This window comes from Balaenoptera ricei, chromosome 9, assembly GCF_028023285.1.
Source record: "Balaenoptera ricei isolate mBalRic1 chromosome 9, mBalRic1.hap2, whole genome shotgun sequence".
In the NCBI taxonomy this organism is placed as follows: domain Eukaryota; kingdom Metazoa; phylum Chordata; class Mammalia; order Artiodactyla; family Balaenopteridae; genus Balaenoptera; species Balaenoptera ricei.
The window spans coordinates 12,212,936-12,230,205 of NC_082647.1; the positions used below are offsets into that span (position 1 = coordinate 12,212,936).

General features: G+C 55.0%; 1 protein-coding gene across 4 annotated transcripts; it reads right to left on the minus strand.

Annotated features, from left to right (window-relative positions):
• Positions 1 to 69: 69 nt before the first annotated feature.
• Positions 70 to 15,039, minus strand: EPHB6 (EPH receptor B6). Of its 4 annotated transcripts, none has more exons than XM_059933183.1 (19): positions 14,790 to 15,039; positions 9,140 to 9,242; positions 7,494 to 7,566; positions 7,017 to 7,215; positions 6,668 to 6,732; positions 5,660 to 6,413; positions 4,839 to 4,994; positions 4,133 to 4,471; positions 3,914 to 4,038; positions 3,565 to 3,727; positions 3,205 to 3,319; positions 2,909 to 2,961; positions 2,613 to 2,732; positions 2,250 to 2,497; positions 1,831 to 2,004; positions 1,201 to 1,350; positions 795 to 1,000; positions 516 to 671; positions 70 to 410 (listed from the first exon to the last, which is right to left on the minus strand). In XM_059933183.1, exons 4-19 carry the CDS (start codon positions 7,114 to 7,116, stop codon positions 302 to 304), a joined length of 3,033 nt encoding a protein of 1,010 aa, XP_059789166.1. In that variant the 5' UTR covers positions 7,117 to 7,215; positions 7,494 to 7,566; positions 9,140 to 9,242; positions 14,790 to 15,039; the 3' UTR covers positions 70 to 301. The 4 variants fall into 4 exon arrangements, with proteins under 4 accessions (XP_059789166.1, XP_059789165.1, XP_059789167.1 ...); XM_059933182.1 differs by having other exon boundaries at positions 9,078 to 9,242; XM_059933184.1 differs by lacking the exon at positions 9,140 to 9,242 and having other exon boundaries at positions 516 to 610.
• Positions 15,040 to 17,270: the final 2,231 nt, after the last annotated feature.

Below are 17,270 nucleotides of genomic sequence, written 5' to 3' on the forward strand. Positions count from 1 at the left end.
CCGGCCCTGCCTCTCTGCTCCAAGGCCTTCCCACCCCCTTCCTTGCAGACCGAGGCCTCACCACACCTCCAACTTGCAAAATCCCTTCTTTCCCTTTAATGTGGGGGAGGGCGGTGGAGGGGCAGAGGACCAGGGAGTGAGGCGTCCCCAGGGTCGGGTTTAGTGTGGCGGGCAGGTGCCTCTCACGGAGGCCAGGGTGGAGACGGGCTCCCATCTCCCATGTCCTCCTTGGACCTGCGTCCAGGACTGGGTCACGGGCAGTGTCTGTCTGTCTGTCAGTTCATAGCTTTCTGCCGGGGGCTCAGACCTCCACGGAGCCCAGCGGCCTCAGGTGCTGCTTCAGGAGCTGGATGTGGTGCAGCAGCTTCTTCTGGTGGCCGGCCAGGGTGATGCCCAGGGTTGGCAGGTCTCTGTTGGGGAAGGAGTGGATTAAATCGGGGCCAGTATCTCCAAGATCCCAGGCGCGACCGCTGCCCTGGGGCCTGGGCTCCCCTCTCCCACCTCGCCCTGCTTACTCCAGGCTGAGCTGAGCCACGTCACTGAAGGTGTGGAGGCCGGACTGGGAGAAGCTGTCCTGGTAGCACTCCAGGCCGATGGCCGAGAGCCAGGCCTGAGGGGAGTGCAGAGAGGGAAAGTCCAGGGCCGCGGGGTTCAGAAGGGCCTGGGAGGGTCTGAGTGGGAGGGGCAGGCAGGTCAAGGTCCCCTCTTCATCCTAGTCCCCTTCACCTCAGTTTTCTTTTTGGTTTGCCTCATCCCTCCCTGGCTTTCCCAGGCTTTAGCCCCAAGCTCCAGACCTGTCCCTGGGGCTCCCGCCGGAGTGCTCTGCTCCCTGCAGAGTGTCTGGCTTGCGGATCATCTTGTCAAACGCAGCCACCAGCTGGTCAAAGTGAGGTCGCTGGGTACGATCCTTCTGCCAAGTGTCCAGCATAAGCAGGTGTAATCCAGGCGGACAGCCTGGAGGCGGGGGCAGCCGGAACTCCTGCTCTATTGCATTTAGTACCTGGGGGTTAGAGGAAGCACGTGGTGCTTGGAGGCTATTGCTAGTGGAAAGGAATGTATTGTCAGGTAACCATGAGGTTGGAAAGGAACTTAAAAGATATGGAAAATGAGACCCACGAATGGAGGGCTTAGAATGTGTGAGTCTGTGAAGGCTGGAGGGACAGCGGTGGGGAATTGGCAGTGTCTAGGACAAGAGCTCACCTCCTGGTCACGCATGTCCCAGTAGGGCCGTTCTCCGTAACTCATCACTTCCCACATCACTATCCCAAAGCTCCAGACGTCACTGGATGTTGTATGTTTCCCGTGTGCAATGACCTCTGGGGCTGCCCAGCGAAGCATACAACTTGGGCCCTGAGGGGTGGGGTTGAAAGTAACAACAGCAATAATCAGAGCAGTGGTCCTAGTTATTGATCAACTACTACGTGCTCAGATGTGCCTCAAGGGTTTTACATCAAGCCTCTCGTTTAATCCCATAACGACCCTGTAGCGTAGATGCCATTATCTCCATTTTGCAGAGGCAAAGGCTGAGGCATCGAGAAGTGCAAACCTGTGCAAAGTCACAGAGCTTGAGGGTGGCGTGTTCACGATTTGTACCCGGCGGCTCTGACACGAGTCAGCATTAGGGAAGGGCAGGAGGTGGTTCTAGGACTCCCACCCTCCCAGTCCCCTTTCTTCCCCAGTGTCCTCAGTCCCTGAAACCCCTCCATCACACAGGTGAGCTCTGCCCCTTCAGACACTAAGATACACCACCTGAGGCATCCACCGCCCCAGGTTCCAGCTCAGCCTCCGGCACCCCCTGCGGGATGCGGGGCCCCAAGGCTGTGCTCTCACCTGAGGACTGTGGCCAAGACGAGCCACTTTGCACACTAGGTGGCTGTTCACCAGCACGCTGTGGGCAGCGAGTGCGCGGTGGACGAAGGCGAAGCTGGACAGGTGGTGCATGGCGGCGGCCACGCCCCGCTGCATGGCCACCAGCTGCAGGCTGCTGAACTGGCCCTCCCGCTGCTGAGGGATGGGGGCAGAGGTCAGCCAAGGGGCGGGGAACCTCGGCACATCACGCAGAGACGCTGGCGCCAAAAGGCAAAGGGACCTGGGGATCAGCGAACGGCCTGGGAGTGAAGGACGGAGACCCTGGAGGTGGGGCAGCAGGGAGCGAAGGCACAGACAGGGCTCTGTCTCCGGGACAGTTGAGAAGTGCCCACCTTCCCGGCCCGAGCCGACCCCCACACCTTGCCACCAGCCTGACTGACCCTCAGGAAGCTGTCCAGGGGGCCCAGCTCCATGAGCTCCGTCACCACCATGAGGGGCCGGCTCTTGGTGACCACGCCCTCCAGCCGCAGGATGTTGGGGTGCTGAAACTGGCCCAGCACTGCGGCCTGGCCTAGAAAGGCCGTCTGCAGGCTCTCGGCGCCTCCGCTCCACAGGGCCTGGATGGCCACGGCCTGCTCCCGCCGTCCCCGGGGCTGCAGGCGGCCCCGGCGCACCTCCCCGAAGGAGCCTGGGAAAGCAGGCGTACGCTGGGGGGGGTCTCCAGGAAGGACTCAGTGTCCTGCCCTGTTTAGGAGGGACCCTGCTGGGACCCCTTCCGTGCCCTCCCTCTGCCTCTGCCATACCTGCTCCAATGACCTCCTCGATCTTCATGTATGTGGGATCGACCTCCCGGGCGAATTCTCGGATGGCCTGGCAGGGGTCCTCGTAGGTGGAGGGGTCGACGTAGTACTTCACCCCTAGCCCTGCAGGCACACGGGGTCCATTATGAGGAGGTGTGCAGGCGGGCGGCCCACGCACCCCAGGCACGCTCTCTCACTGCCGAAGATGGTGCCAAGGAGCTGCCCTCGACCGTGGGGGGCCCAGCCTTGCCCGGTGCCCTCCCGGCCCCCGGCCCCTCCCGTCCCAGCCACACCCACACCTGGGCTGCTGTACTGCTGCAGCTGCTCCGTGTAGCCAGTTCCACGCCGCTTCCTGGGGGACAAACCAGAGTCCTGCGGTCACACTCCCTCTCCCATTTACCCCCCCAGTCTGCCCACGAAGGCCAAGGTCCTGCCAGGGATCAGTGGCTGGAAGGAGCCGCGCCCCAAGGGCAGGGGCTGGGTGGTGGTGGTGGTGGACACTCGTGGGCGCTTCTGCAGGGAACCTAGGGGCCGTCAGGGCTTGGGATCGTGCTTTGGAGAGTATGGTGCTGGGCCACGGTGGGGAGAGACTCACCTCTGGAAGACGAGAGCCAGCACGGTGACGGCCGCCAGCAGAAGGAAGGCCAGCGCCCCCAGGATGGACCCAACCACCAAGGAGAGTCTCTCGGGAAGCTGGGCAGACAGCTCACCTGGAGAACCAGCCACCCAGAGTCACAGGTGTGGGAGATCTCACACGCCAGTGCAGACCTCACACACACACCACCCCGCAAGCACCCACCTACCCACACCCCCTCCCCCCACAGACCCGAAGGTCGGTGGGCAGCCAGTCTCCCGGTCTGGAGGGTTTGGGGTGAAGGTTCGAGGCCTGGATGGTTCCTGGACCCCTCCTCACGATCCCTTGGGCCGCCCCTGCCCCGTCCAGGCCTCCTCTCACCTTGAGGCAGCGTCTGGAAGTAGACCTTGCCCCCGTACGGGCCGTGGCCTGCGGCTGTCCGTGCCCGCACCTGGAAGCCATAGATGTGGCCGGGGCTCAGCTGGGTCACGGTGGCCGTGTTGGTCTCGCTGGTCAGGGTGAAGGAGTGGGATTCATCTTCTGCCTGGGGGTGACAGCCGCTCACTCCCTGCCAGCTGCGAGGGCCCCTCGCCCCCCTGCTCCCGCCCCCGCTCCTCACACCCCGCTGCGGCAGGGCCCCGAGGCACGTCTCCTGTCTCCCCACCCCTAGCCCCACTGCGGAGCACTTGCGGCTCCCAGCACCCCCGCCGGGCGCCCCTCTGCTCCCCACCTGGTCATAGTAGCGGAGCTGATAATCCAGGATGTCCCCGTTGGCCTGGTCGGGCTGTGGCCAGGACACGGTGATGCTGCTGGAGGCCCGGCTCACCTGGTGCACAGCAGGCACTGCGGAGGGAACTGGAGTGCGGGGTTAGCGGCGGTGTCCAGGGGCGGGAGAGCGGGAGTGGGCTCTAAGGCGGTGACTGGCAGCTTAGGGGAGGGCAAGGCTCACCTGCGTGGCTGGTGCTGACATTGACGGCTGCAGCCTGGGGAGGGTCGGGGCTGAGCTCCGACACCCCATTGACGGCCTGCACCTCCAAGATGTAGGGCACGTGTGCCCGGAGCCCCCCAACGAGCACGCGGCTCTCAGTCAGGCCCCTCTGGCGGGGGTCGAAATGCACCTCATCCCTGCAGCGGCGACAAGGGCCCTTGCCTCCCGCTCCACACTCCTTGCACACGACGTTGAAGAGCAGGTCCCCGCGTCCCCCCAGCTCCTGGGGCAGGCGCCAGTGCAGCATGAGCGCAGAGCCCTGCACCTCAAACCACAGCTCCTGAGGGGCCGACGGGGGGGCTGGGGAGGGCGTGTGCAGGGCAGGGAAGCGCCGCGAAGGCGGGAGTCGTGGGGCGGGGGTGATTGGGGAGGAAAGGAGGCAGGGGAGGGAGGACGGCCCAGAGGGAGGAGACAGAAAGCAGGGGAAAGCGGAGAAGGCAGGTGGGGCGAGAGAGGAAGGAGGTGGGCCAGGTGGAGATGGGGTCGGGGGAAAGAGGCGGGGAAGGAAAGCAAGGACACAGGAGAAAGAAGTCAGTGCAAATGCAAACCAGCTGCACCGTGTTGCCCTCCAGGCTCTCCCTCCCCTGGTCCCACTCCCATCCCACGCCCATCCCTGGGGCCTGGGCCGGGGCGGGGGCGGGGGCGGGGGCGGGGGGGGGGGACTCACCAGTGCAGGGGGCCTCTGGGGGGTCGGAGCTGGCCCGGTAGAAGCCCTCCAGGCAGGCGCACACGGGGGCCGCAGGGTCAGGGGCGAGGCTGCGGGCAGGGCACGGTGAGCAGGGGGCATTCCCAGATGAGGCCTTGTAGGACCCCCTGGGGCAGGCTGAGGGGCAGAGGAGGGTAGAGGCCTCAGGCCCACCCCGTCCATCCCCTCCTGAGCCCCCCACACCTGCACACAGCCAGCCTTCCGAGATCCATCTCCTCCTCACCCCTCTCTCCCCTCTTTCCCTCCCTCAGCCAGAGATTACTTCTGCCATTTTGCCGGGGCAGAATTACATTTCCATTGATGGAAAAAGTGAGGTGTGGTAGGGGCTACAGCAGAGCAAGCACCACATGTAGCTGCCCGGCTCGACTGCCTAGCCTGCCTCTGCCGCAGGATCATTCTTTACAGCTGCATGCACCACCGCCTTCTACCTGCCTCCTGGTCACCTGGCCCTGGGGCGAACCATCCCCAGCTAGATGGCAAATGCGGACAAAGGACCCCATCCCAAGCCAGCCTAGGAGTTTAACTCCTTTCATCTCCATCCCTTCTCAGGCCTGCAGCCCTAGGACCCCCAGCAATCGCTGTGCAAGTCTCCAGAAGGTTCTAAAAGTTTCAGATGAGTGGCTGAGAGCAAGGTTGTGCGCTTTAGGAAATAAATCTGGAGAAAACAGGGGTCCTTTCCTAAAATAACTTATTCCTGACCTTCTGGGGACAAAATGAAGTGTGGGCTCGTTCAGGAGAGGATCCCAAAGGTGGGGGGCAGGTGCAAGGGAGCGGGGTCTCACCTTGGCAGGCCTTGTCTCCGCGAGCTGGCTCGTGCCCGGGCTGGCAGCGGCAGCTCCCAACGGCTACCATCCACTTGCCCTCCCCGTTACAGTGCAGCCTGGGAGGGCTGCCTCCTGCCTGGCCCGCTCCTCCATCCTCCTCGGGCTCTGCGTGCTCCACACAGGTGCCCACGGCCGCCACCAGGGAGGCCCCCCCGGCCCCACTGGCCTGCGTCTCAGGAAAGGTGGCGAAGGCGCGGAGCACGGAGGGGCAGGCGTAGGAGAAGAGCTTGACCGCCACGAGGGCCAGGCAGGCCCCGGTGTCCTGGAAGGCCACGTAGAAGCCGCGCTGGGTCAAGGGCCCGAAGCTCCGCTCCTTGACGTTCAGCTGCAGCCCCGCCCGCTGCCCCGCCCCGCGCGGGCCCACCGCCCACGCTGAGGAGGCGGGGAAACTCTCATCTGCCGCGATCGTGTCCACCTTGGTCCAGCGTTTGAGGTGCCAGGAGGAGGTGCTGTCGGAGCTGTCGGGCTCCTCGGCCTGGCGGTAGTAAAGCGTGAAGGTCTCCCGGCAGGTGCCCCCCGCCACGCCAAGGCTGGAGCAGGCCCGCACGGAGAAGTGCAGCCGGATGTGCGCCCTCTGGGCCCCTCGCCGCTCCACAAAGTGTGTCTGCAGCCAGTTGTCCTGCCCGGGGCCGGGAAGGGCCCCGGCCACGTGGCATGCCTCGAAGGTCCGAGTCAGGCGTCGCTGGTCATCCAGAACACTCACTTCGTCCCACTGCAGGGAGGACCACAGAGGGCATTAGCTGCTCGGGGCTGGAAAGGTGCAGGGAGGCGGGGGCATATCCCTCCCGGTGAAACTTAGCATTAAGGACATGCAAAGCAGCTGAGGATACCAGGAAGTCCTGCTCCTCTGGAGGTCAGGCATCTTGTCCCATCCATCTCTGCTCAGGGTTTCCTCCACAAACTCAACACGCTAGCGGGGGTGGGGGTGGGGGGGTGTTGGGTTCAGAATGAAAGCGTGACACTCACCCCACCTGGTGGGTAGGTGAGCCAGCCAATCTCAGATGTCTCTCCAGTGGTGTCCAGCAATACCTCTGCCCAGCGATAAGAAGGGGCACGCAGTTAGCAGGCCTTCAGCCAGCAGGTCTCACCCCACCCCATTCCCATTAGGAAAAAGAGAATTTCCCTCCCCGGTTCCTTGAATTGACTAACAGGAGCACAGCTGCCTGTCGGAAGCCTTTCTCTGAAACCTTCCCCCTTTCTTTCCCCCTTTAGATGTCTTCACCCTTTCCTGACTTTTCTGAATCTTTCCCACTTCCCATCAGTGCTGGCTCTCCCCTGGCAGGTGGGGGGTTCTCCCGTCTCCCCTCCCTCTTACCTTCCAGAGCCAGGACTGAGGACACCAGCACCAGGACCCACAGGCCACACACCATGCCCGCCACCCTGCTCCCTGACGGGGCAGCCCGCTCAGCGGCCATGAGGCACCTTCAGGGCTCCCACCATTGCTCTGGCCACCACCCTGCTCCCAGGTGGGGCTGCTTCTTCGTAAGACTGGGGTCTGCAGCCAAGCTGGCTTCCTAGGGAGACACAAAGGACCAGAGGAGGCCGGTGGGAGGGAACAGCATTGCTTCAGAGTTGGCCCTGGGTCTCCCCCTGTAGCTCGCAAAGTGCCCCAGCACCAACCATGGGTGAGGGCCAGCAGGAGGCTGACTCTCTCCTGACCTGTGTCAGGTCCACCATCTTGGAGGACCATGTGCCCGGTCACCCACTACACTCCACAGGTGACCCATCTCTGAGCATCTGTTTCTCATGGCCCTCCCCTTTAGAGCACCGGGTAGTTCTGAGCCAGTCTTACCCCTTTGCTTCTGGAAGGAGCTATTCAAGTTCTTTCTCTTCATTTACTCTCCTCCCTTCCTCCTACGGCCACTCTGCATAGAAAATCAGAAGATTCTTCTCATTAAAGGCAGGCGAGTTAGAAGCTACTCCTTCCCTGGGGGCACACGGTTCCCCCTGCCCAACACCTCCCAACCCCCATCAGACTCGGATACTCTAGACATTTCTGAGAGGCAGTGAAGCGAGAGGGACAGAAGAAGGAGAGCTGGGGGGTATCATGGGAGGGAGGGTGTGAGAGCAGACGCAGAAAAGAACATAGGCGGAAAGATTCCATCTGATAAAGGAGCCAGGACAGAGAAGGGACAGAGCTATGTAGGTGTGGCATACCTACATTTTATGAACCAAGGTCCTCTCTCCACAAGTGTATATGAAAAGATGCTCCCTAGTTTGCTCACAATGAAAGGGAGGCATGTTGAAACAACAGTGAAATGCCATTTTGTTCTACGAGATTAACAATGCCTGGGTGGGGAAGGTATGAGAAATAGGCTCTCTTGCATTCATTGCGCATACGGGCTCAAGTTGGTGTATCCTCTTAGAAGGACAGTTGGCGATGTCTATCTAGCAGCTTCACTTCTAAGAATCTGTCCTTCAGGTATCGTATACTTGGATCCTTTTGCATAGATGTTCGAACAAGAATATTTATTGCAGCATTGCTTGTAAGGGAAAAGACTGTAAAGTAACTGTTCATCAATAGGAAGATGGTTAAAAAATTATGGCACAACCTTCAGAAGGAATAAGGGCTAGTGTTTATGTACTGATATGAAAATAATTTCCAAGTGAAAGTACATAGTCCATTGCAGAACCATATACAGTATGCTCCCGATTGATCGGTAACTTAAGAAGGACCTACATATACATATGTATGTAAGGATCTTTAGGAAAGGTAGACAAAACCTGGGAAGAAGGGGAGAGGGAGAGGATGGGGGCTAGTGCAAGAGACACTTACTCTCACTATATCCCCTTAAATTTTTATATTTAAAAAATCTTGCATACATATTATTTTTCAATGAAATCATTAAAATTTCATTCAAATCCATAAATAATAACTGTTTAATAAAACGAATCAAAATAGTGTTCATGCCCTCAAAATGATTTCACGCTTTTATGTAAAACATTCCCGAGCCTTAAGAAGCACAGCGCTGGGCTTCCCTGGTGGCGCAGTGGTTGAGAGTCTGCCTGCTAATGCAGGGGACACGGGTTCGAGCCCTGGTCTGGGAAGGTCCCACATGCCGCAGAGCAACTAGGCCCGTGAGCCACAACTACTGAGCCTGAGCGTCTGGAGCCTGTGCTCCGCAACGAGAGGCCACGATAGTGAGAGGCCCGCGCACCGCGATGAAGAGTGGCCCCCGCTTGCCACAGCTGGAGAGAGCCCTCGCACAGAAACGAAGACCCAACACAGCCAAATGGATGAATAAATAAATAAATAAATAATAACTAAAGGTGCTAATAATTTAAAAAAAAAATAATCAGTTCTCTAAGAATTTAATAAATTAATCAATTGTATTAAAAAAAAAAAAAAAAGAAGAAGCACAGCACTACGGCTCACAAGCACATGCCCAGGAGCCCTGGCTGCCTCCAGGGTCACGGTGAAGACCAGGAAGCTCAGACCTTTCTTTGCTGGTTGGTCTAAGGTTAGTGGCGAGCTACGTCTCTCCTTGTGACTGAGTCTCAAAAGTCTGTGAGTTGCATGGACAGTAGAGGTCATTTATTTCTGTTGAGAAGAAAACAAGAGGCATGTTTCTCAAAAGACACGAGTTTGAGAGTAAAAAAAAAAAAAAAAGTCAATTGGAAGTTGGCACCTCAAAATTACACATTTCACAATGAAGCTGAAACTAAGCTATTAAACTATATTTAATTTTGATAAATATGAGAATCAGGATTTGATTTCTGTTAATCTGATTTTTTCAGTTAATGCTGGCTATGCTGTAAGCTGAAGCCGTCGGTGTTATCTCCAGGTGGTTTTCATGAAAAGACACCATTTCTGCAGCTGCATGGGCTGACATGTATGGATGTCTGCCATTTAGCCACTGAAAGGCACCTTTCATGCCTCTAGACCCCTAGATGAGAAACAGAGAGTTCAATTGATAGCCCATGGAGGCAAGTAAGGAGCATTGCCAAATCTTCACGTTGTATATCTTAAACTTACACAATATTATATGTCAACTGTATCTCAGTAAAGCTGGGGGGAAAAAGAAGCATTTCCATAGGGCAAACTATTCCTAAGAAACAGAGGTTCTTTGCAAATACTGTCCCAAATGCTACTAGAATCATTCACATATAAAATAAATGTTTCAAGAAGAACTGAGAGATGGTAAAGTAAAAAGCGCTGTCCCATCATCAACGGCTGTTTAGAAACTATCCTAAAGTAATTCATGCTGTAGATATACACCCCACCCCAACTCTCAATGACTTAATTTGAAGGCATGCTTGACACACCAGAGCAGACCACTGTCTGAAGAAACTTATTTATAACCTTCGGTCTTCTGGATCCGAATCGAAAAAAGGTCCTCATCAAACAGCAAAAGTACACTTCTGGGTACTTGAAGGTCCTCAACCATTTCTTTGAGAAATGGTCACAGAGTCTTTAGGAAGGCTGTTATCAAGAACTGAAAATGCCAGCAAAACGTCTTTAAACAATGAAGGCTATTACACCATTTGCCCAGCAGATAGCCTTTAAAATAGCCTCTTTCAGTTAGAACATGGATGGATTCTGGAATCTGTACAAAGAAGAAACTAAAAGTACCATGTCTTCTTAAACTTATAACTAGACAAATAATCATGGAGAAGGAATAATGAACACTTTGGAATATCCCAGTGAATTTTTTTTGAGAGACAGCAAAACATGAGAGCAAAGGATGCCCTGCAGATCATATCAGCTGTGCAGTATGGAACAGTCTAGAAGATGGATGGCCAAGCATTTGCTTTGATGACCCACAATACAAGTAACACGGTGGCTTGTGGCTATAATAGGGCGTGTGCGCATAGCCTTAGTATGCATCTTGATGACAACATGAAGCTGGCCTCTCTCCAAAAGATCCAGAAAAAAGCAGAAGCAATTATAAAACACGCTAAATCCATTCAGTTTCTGTTGTCAAGAGGAATCAGGAAGAAAAGAATAAAGTGGAGACATCACATGTAGACTGCCACAAGGAATTTTTTGAAATTTTACGAAGAACAAAGACATTCATTAAAAAGAAATGGTTGAGGACCTTCAAGTACCCAGAAGTGTACTTTTGCTGTTTGATGAGGACCTCTTTTAGATTCGGATCCAGAAGACTGAAGGTTATAAATAAGTTTCCTCAGAAAAAAACTGTTGCTGAGTGAGACTAGGAAGTTAGGTCAGTTCTTACGTATCAAACAAAGCAGATAAATCCAAGTCTTTTATTTTTTAATGTATAAAAAGAAACTGAGTGTACCTCTATGGTAAGGATAAAAATAAGGATAGAGGGAACTTTATTAAGACACGGAAGAAATTGCTGTCAACTAATTCCTGCCACTGCAGATTCTTTTGAAACAAGATTCAAAGGCGGAAATATAAGTGACAAGAACACGCAGCTCCATCACATGCCTAGAATACAAAACAAGCAGGACTTAGAACTTGATTTTCAAAGGTGCCTTCACTGGCTGAGGATGAGGACATCTTTCCGCATTTGGTCCAGGAGTGCGCCCTGGGAGCAGCCAATCACATCCCTGCTGCCACACAGAGGGAGACAGGCCTCTGTAAGGCCAGACCCCTCAACCTCTTCCCTGTGGCCTGCTTGAGATTCCTCTATCTCCTCCAGCTCATGAATCAGTCACGGTTTAGAAATCCTCTAACCCCTGAAAAAGCAGAAAACTGATCTCCATCAGGAAAACATTCACATTTCAGATGTGTATTGGTTTTAAAAATATAAAACACCAGGAGCAGCAGAAATGTGGATGTAAAATGATAGCTCAGAAAATGAGACTGATTAGACAAAGTTTCTTGTGATAAAAATTGCATTCTATGACCAGATTTTTTTTTTTCTCAGCTCCTCTTCTGGTTATACCATTTTATATCTCTTTGATACAGTAGGGACACGAGAGCCACAAGCTTGCTACATTTCTTTAGTTTACAAAAACATGACAGTTTCATAGGCATCAGGATTGTATTTTGTTTTCACAAAATGGCAAAGATTAAAGATGTGTAGAATCTTAGCTTCTAAATCATAGCTTATGAGCTCTGTTATGTATAAAAATGAAAGATTTAAAAATAAATGAGTAAATCTGTAAGAATTTAAGAAGTTTACTGTGCTCAAATTAAAATGCTAAATATGATAATTTATGAACAAACCAAGCTGAGTTAAATATAATTTATGCACCTCGATCCACAAAGCGAATTTTTAAAAATTAAATAATCTAAGCCCAGTGAGCTTGGAGGAAAGGTATGGCAAAAGATATATTGGGCCAGTAAAATTGGTTACTGTAGGAGCATGGGGAAGCAGTTATTAACGGTCTCTTATACATACTTGAATTGTTTTTCTTGTTACAATGAGCATATCTTATTTTTATAATTAAAACAAAATCTCATAGAATCTAAACAGAAAAGGAAAATATTTATAAAACTTAGACTAGTATAACATGTTTACAATTTATCCTCCCTGCCCTGTGCCCTCTAAGTTTCCAAACATCTAGAAATTTTCATCTATAAGAAGAAAGCAGAGAGGGAGAGGCAGTAGGACCTGGGAATGAATGAGCGAAATAATGTCAACAATAAAAGCAAAATAACTTCTATCCCTGGATAGTCTTTAAGGCTTATCTCCCAAGAAGTTCAAATTGCCCCACTGATTATGCCATGCTTTTCTTACAGGATGTCAGGCATCCTGTAAGCAAAGGCCTGCAACTTCAAAGAGAAAGAGGGGGACAGAGAGGGCTATACACTCGGAACGCACACGGGGCATCACCGCAAAGTGAGCCCGGATAGGGAAGCAGAGCAGCCTGCAGGGGCCAGCAGGGCGAGGGAAGGTCCCAAGGGCAAAGAGGCCAACGGTTTTAAGTGGCTGGTGCGTCTGCTCTGGTTGCTGAGCTGGTCCTCACACCTGTTAGCCGCAGGGTCAGCGTGGGAGGGGTCAGCACCACAGGCCCTGTCGTCCGTCCTGTTCTGCAGCTGTTAAACGCCCAGGAAATTCCAGTATAATCCTTGCTCAGCTGAATGCTGCAGCCTCTACCCCTTAATCTCTACCTTGGTCTCAGTAGGTCTCTTTGAGATCTGGCCACCTGCCCTGAAAAGGATCCCAGCGGCCTTTAAGGAGGCATCCAGAGCAGACAGTGAGGAGGTAGCTTTCCTCCGGTGCTTCTAGCCCCTGCTGCCCTGGCTGGAGAAGCCAATGTGTGGATTGGCTAGGACACACTGGCTAGCACACTGTCCTAGCAGAGGACAGTGCTATGTCCCTGGAGGCCTCCAGCCCCGGAGAATGTCCCCCAGAGCACGCAGAGGCAGACAAATGTGCCTCCCACTCCCCGGCTGGCTGTGAAGCTGGGGGAGGCTTTTAAGATGCAGGCAGTGTCTGGGTCTAGCCAGACAGCCACTTAGAATGAGCCACTCTGGCTGTGCATGATGGGGGGACATGCGGGGCCCTGGTAAAGGGCATAAGGGAGGGTGTTGGGGCAGTTGGTGCATATACAGGAGAGATGAGTAAGTGGAAGATTGTGGAAGAAAGCCCATGAGTGCCAGGACCGGTGCCCGTGAGAGCAAGTGTGAGAGTGTGTAAGGGAGAGTGTCTATAAGGTGAGATGGGTGTGGAGCAGGAGAGTATGCGCTGGGTGTTTGTGTGTGTGGCAGCAGGCCCATCCCTGCAGATCCCGAGTGGTCCTCACGTTGCTGGCATATGCCCATGAGCCCTTCCCCCTCACCCTGGGTCTCTCCCTACTCCACCCCTAGTTGGGTTGTCAACCTCTCTCTGCCCCAGGAGTTGTTCCTGTGGAAACCCCTGGGCTGGGAGAGGAAGGTACGCAGGGAAGTAGAGAAAGGGAAACCTCAGGCTCAAAGCCCCCCAAACCCCAGCATCCCCATTCCACCTGGTGGGGACACAAGGCCAAGGGCCCAGCTCTGGAGATGGTGATCCGCTGGGAGAGCATCTGGCCCTGCCCGGAGGAGGGATGGTCCTGCCCTTCCCCCGCTCAGCCCATCACTGCCTGTTGCTCCCTGGCATTCTGATGACAGAGCGGCCCTTGCCTGCCATCTTCTTGCCCCCTGAAGGAACCGACAGACTCTAAATGAGTCCTCTTCCCCAGGTCACTAGGCAGGTACATACATAGGAGCCTGCACCCTAATCTTCCTGCGATAAAAAATGTGCATTGCCCTGAAAGAGCCAACCAGCCCCTCTGAACAGCAGCACCTGGCAAGTCTCAGAGCCCCAGTCACTTGGGCAGTTTCCCTGGACTGCCAGCTTCCCACAGCTCCTTTCCCACTAAACGAGCATCTCTCCTTCTAGAGCCTGAGTCAAGTTCCCGGGGCGGGCACAGGGCCCGGGGTTAACTGACTGGGAACAGGCCCAGCCACTTCTCTCCCTGGGTACTGCCAGGGACATTACAACATCGGCTACACTGGGCCCCTGCCAGCTCCCCCAGGGATGGGAGGAGAGAGGTTGCCAGACAGCCAAGGCTGGTGGGTCGGGGTGTCGGGCAGGCAGGGCCACGCACCCAGATGTAAAGCGAGGGGGTGGAGCTGGGGCAGCAGCAGCAAGCAGTAGACTTTGGTTGTGATTTGGGGGTCAGGGCTGGGGAGCAGGAACCAAGCGTTCCCTCCACTCCAGGGCTTATGGGTGGTCATGGGGCTGCGGGAGCAGGATAGGCTGTGGGGAGCTGGGGGCAGGTGTGCGATCAACCTCCTTGCTCCTCCCAGCTCCGCCGGGATTGGAGACATGCCACTGGAGTCAGACGGGTGGTCAATCCTCTTCAGCAGGCTGGGAGCCCGGCCTCTTCCAGGACCCCTAGATCAGGAACCCCTATATCAGAGCCAACCGAGTGCCTCTGGAAACACCGTGGGGGGCCGCAGCAGCAGGCTCATCGGGGTGTCACTGACGGCTCGTCACAGGCGGGGGTCGGGTGGGAGCCAGGCTGGCCGGGTCCGCACCCCTCCCGAACCCCGCTCTCGCTTTGGGGACGGAGACTCAGCACTCCCCCGCGAGGACCCCCGGATCTGCAGAGGCCCTGTCTGGAGGGCCCCTTTACTTCTGCAAACCCGAATTCCTGTCCCCAGGCACGCAGGCCCCCGGCCCCCCACGACCCCCGGGCTCACCTTCGCGCCGGCCGCAGGCTCAGCAGGTCTGCGCTCCCCCGAGGCCCCGCGCTGGAGCCGGGGCTCCGGGCGCTCACCGGGGCCGCCCGCCTCTCCGCTCGGGTGCAGGGACCAACCTTCTCCGCGGCGCGGGTCCGCGCGGCGGCCGGGGCTGCTCCGGAGGCGGGGCGCCGCGAATCTTGAGGGGCCCGCGTCGCGCTCGCCGGCGCCGCGCTGGGTCGCGGGTCCCGCCGACCGCTACTCTGCTCCCGAGCGGCGGCTGGAGCGAGCGCAGCCCAGCCCGCCCCCTCCGCGTCCCTCCCGGCCCGGCCCGCCCCCTCTCCGGCCCCTTCGGCCGCCCTCCCTCTCCCCTCTTCCGGGGAGCCCAGCCCGCCCTCTCGGCCTCGGCGGCGAGTGCGCGGGGCTCGCCCGGGGCCTGCCTGTGCGCCGGGCCAGGGGACGTGGGCGCGGAGGATGGCGCGCGGGCCGGGCTGGGGGAGGCGGCCCGCCGGGAGCTCTGTTTAAAGCCCCCGGGGCGGGTGCGGGCTCCGGCGCTCGGAGAGCTGCGCCACTGGTGCCCAGGGCAGGGCAGGGACACCTGCGCCCCGTCGCCTCCCCTGCTTTTCTGCTTCAACTCCAGGAACTAAACCCGCTGTTTTAGTTCCCACTCAGATTTGAACTAAGGTGGGCGTGAGCTGAGAAAAAGAGAAAGAAGGAGAAGGGGGTGGAGGGAAAGACAAACTGAGAATTTAGAGGGTGCGGAGGTGGGCTGGGGGTGGATAGGCAGTCAGGGTACGAAAGGGGCTCTGATCTCGGCTTCAGCTCTTCCCCGCGTTGGGGACCCTGGATCTTGCCCGGCGTTGGGGCTTCTGACTCCACCCGCCCGCCCTCCATCCTCTCCGAAGGGCAGGGAAGCCTGGGTCTCAGAGTGGGGGAAGTCCCGAGGTCGGTGCCAGGAGCTTACACTGCCGGGCAAGTCGCTGCACCTCTGGGTGCCTCTTCTCTCGCCCGCTCCCCAGAGAGAAATTCCCCACACGGATGAGAGACGGTGGAAAGTACTCGCGGCGGGTGCCTGGAAGGGTTGAGGAACGGAGGGGGCGCCGCGAGGAAAAAAGGTTTCTGCCCACCCGTAGCTTCCTCTCAAACCCGGGACAGGATTGGGGTTCTATTGTTCCGGTCCTAACAGCCCTGAGCTGAGGCCTTGCTGCGAAGTGTTGCTGCCACCTGCTGGCTCTTTCAAAGAACACAAGTATCATGGGGAGTCTGGCTTATTCCCCCACCCCCAGCTCCCCATGTTACCCTGTCCCACATCATTCTCCTACGTTCTTCATTTATTCACGACACCTTTATTAAAGCACTAGCTGCAAATGGGCTGGTCAAAACTGGTACTTAAGGAGCATTCAGAAATCCAGGAAAATTGTGAAGGAGGTCTATGAGCCCACAAGCGCAATAAGCAGAACAATGAAACTCATTAGGCACCTGGGAGAAACACAGGCTTTAATGAATTGGCTGAATGAGTGATATAAAGAAAGACAAAGGCGACTGAACAAGTCCCCGGGCAAGGGGCTTGTTTACTCTCAATATCTGAGTCAATTAATAAGCCTAATGCTGTTGAGGGATTCTGCATTTGGACATCCAAATGATAAGTCCACTCACATTGGTGAGTTTATCTGTTTCTTCTCTTTGCTCTGAAACTCAGTGGTAGAGAATTGCCTTCATTTCCAAATCAGTTCTCCCCAAGACCTTGAAAGACTTCTGTGGAGAAACCTGGCTTTATATGCAATATTACATAACTCATGATCCTAGATATAGTAATAATTTGATTGTCAGAAAGCTATGGGTATATTGGGAACTTTTTTAAAAAGCATATGATTAAATTATGTTAAAAATAAAAGTATCAATCAAACCAAAACATAGAAGTAACTTTATAAAACCCAGAAGTTCTAATAGTAATTTGCAATTCATCATATATTGACATTATAGCAAAAAATATCTCTATTCCTTTCTATTGTCTGACATAGCTCATTTTTTATACCGCCCATTAGGTGCCTATAATATGAAATTAAGTTTTTGTTGTTTGAGGCTTATGTAATTAGTTCTTTTTCTTTTGTTAATATTTGAGAGACATCCCGTCTTCAAAGAAAGCTCCCTTGCACCCTGGAGGCAAAGAGGTTTAAATTTGTGATGACAATTTGCCCTGTATCATAATCTCCTGTGTGTTATCAAACTAAATTTTAAAAGCAGGTGGATAGCACAGAATGCATTGTTAAGTGATGCTGCCATCTGCAGCTATTAAAAAACAAAGTAATAAATTCCTTCTTAAAGTTGGATAAAATCCTTTCTAAAATTTGTTCAGTGCCTGGCACACATTAGGTGCTTAGAAGTGTTTTAGAATAAGTGAATAAAAAATCATTGTATTTAAATTTGCTCTGTGCTGAAGGGCAGGACCTAATAAAGTCTGTGGCTCACAGAAGTCATTATGTTGGGACACAACCATCTACA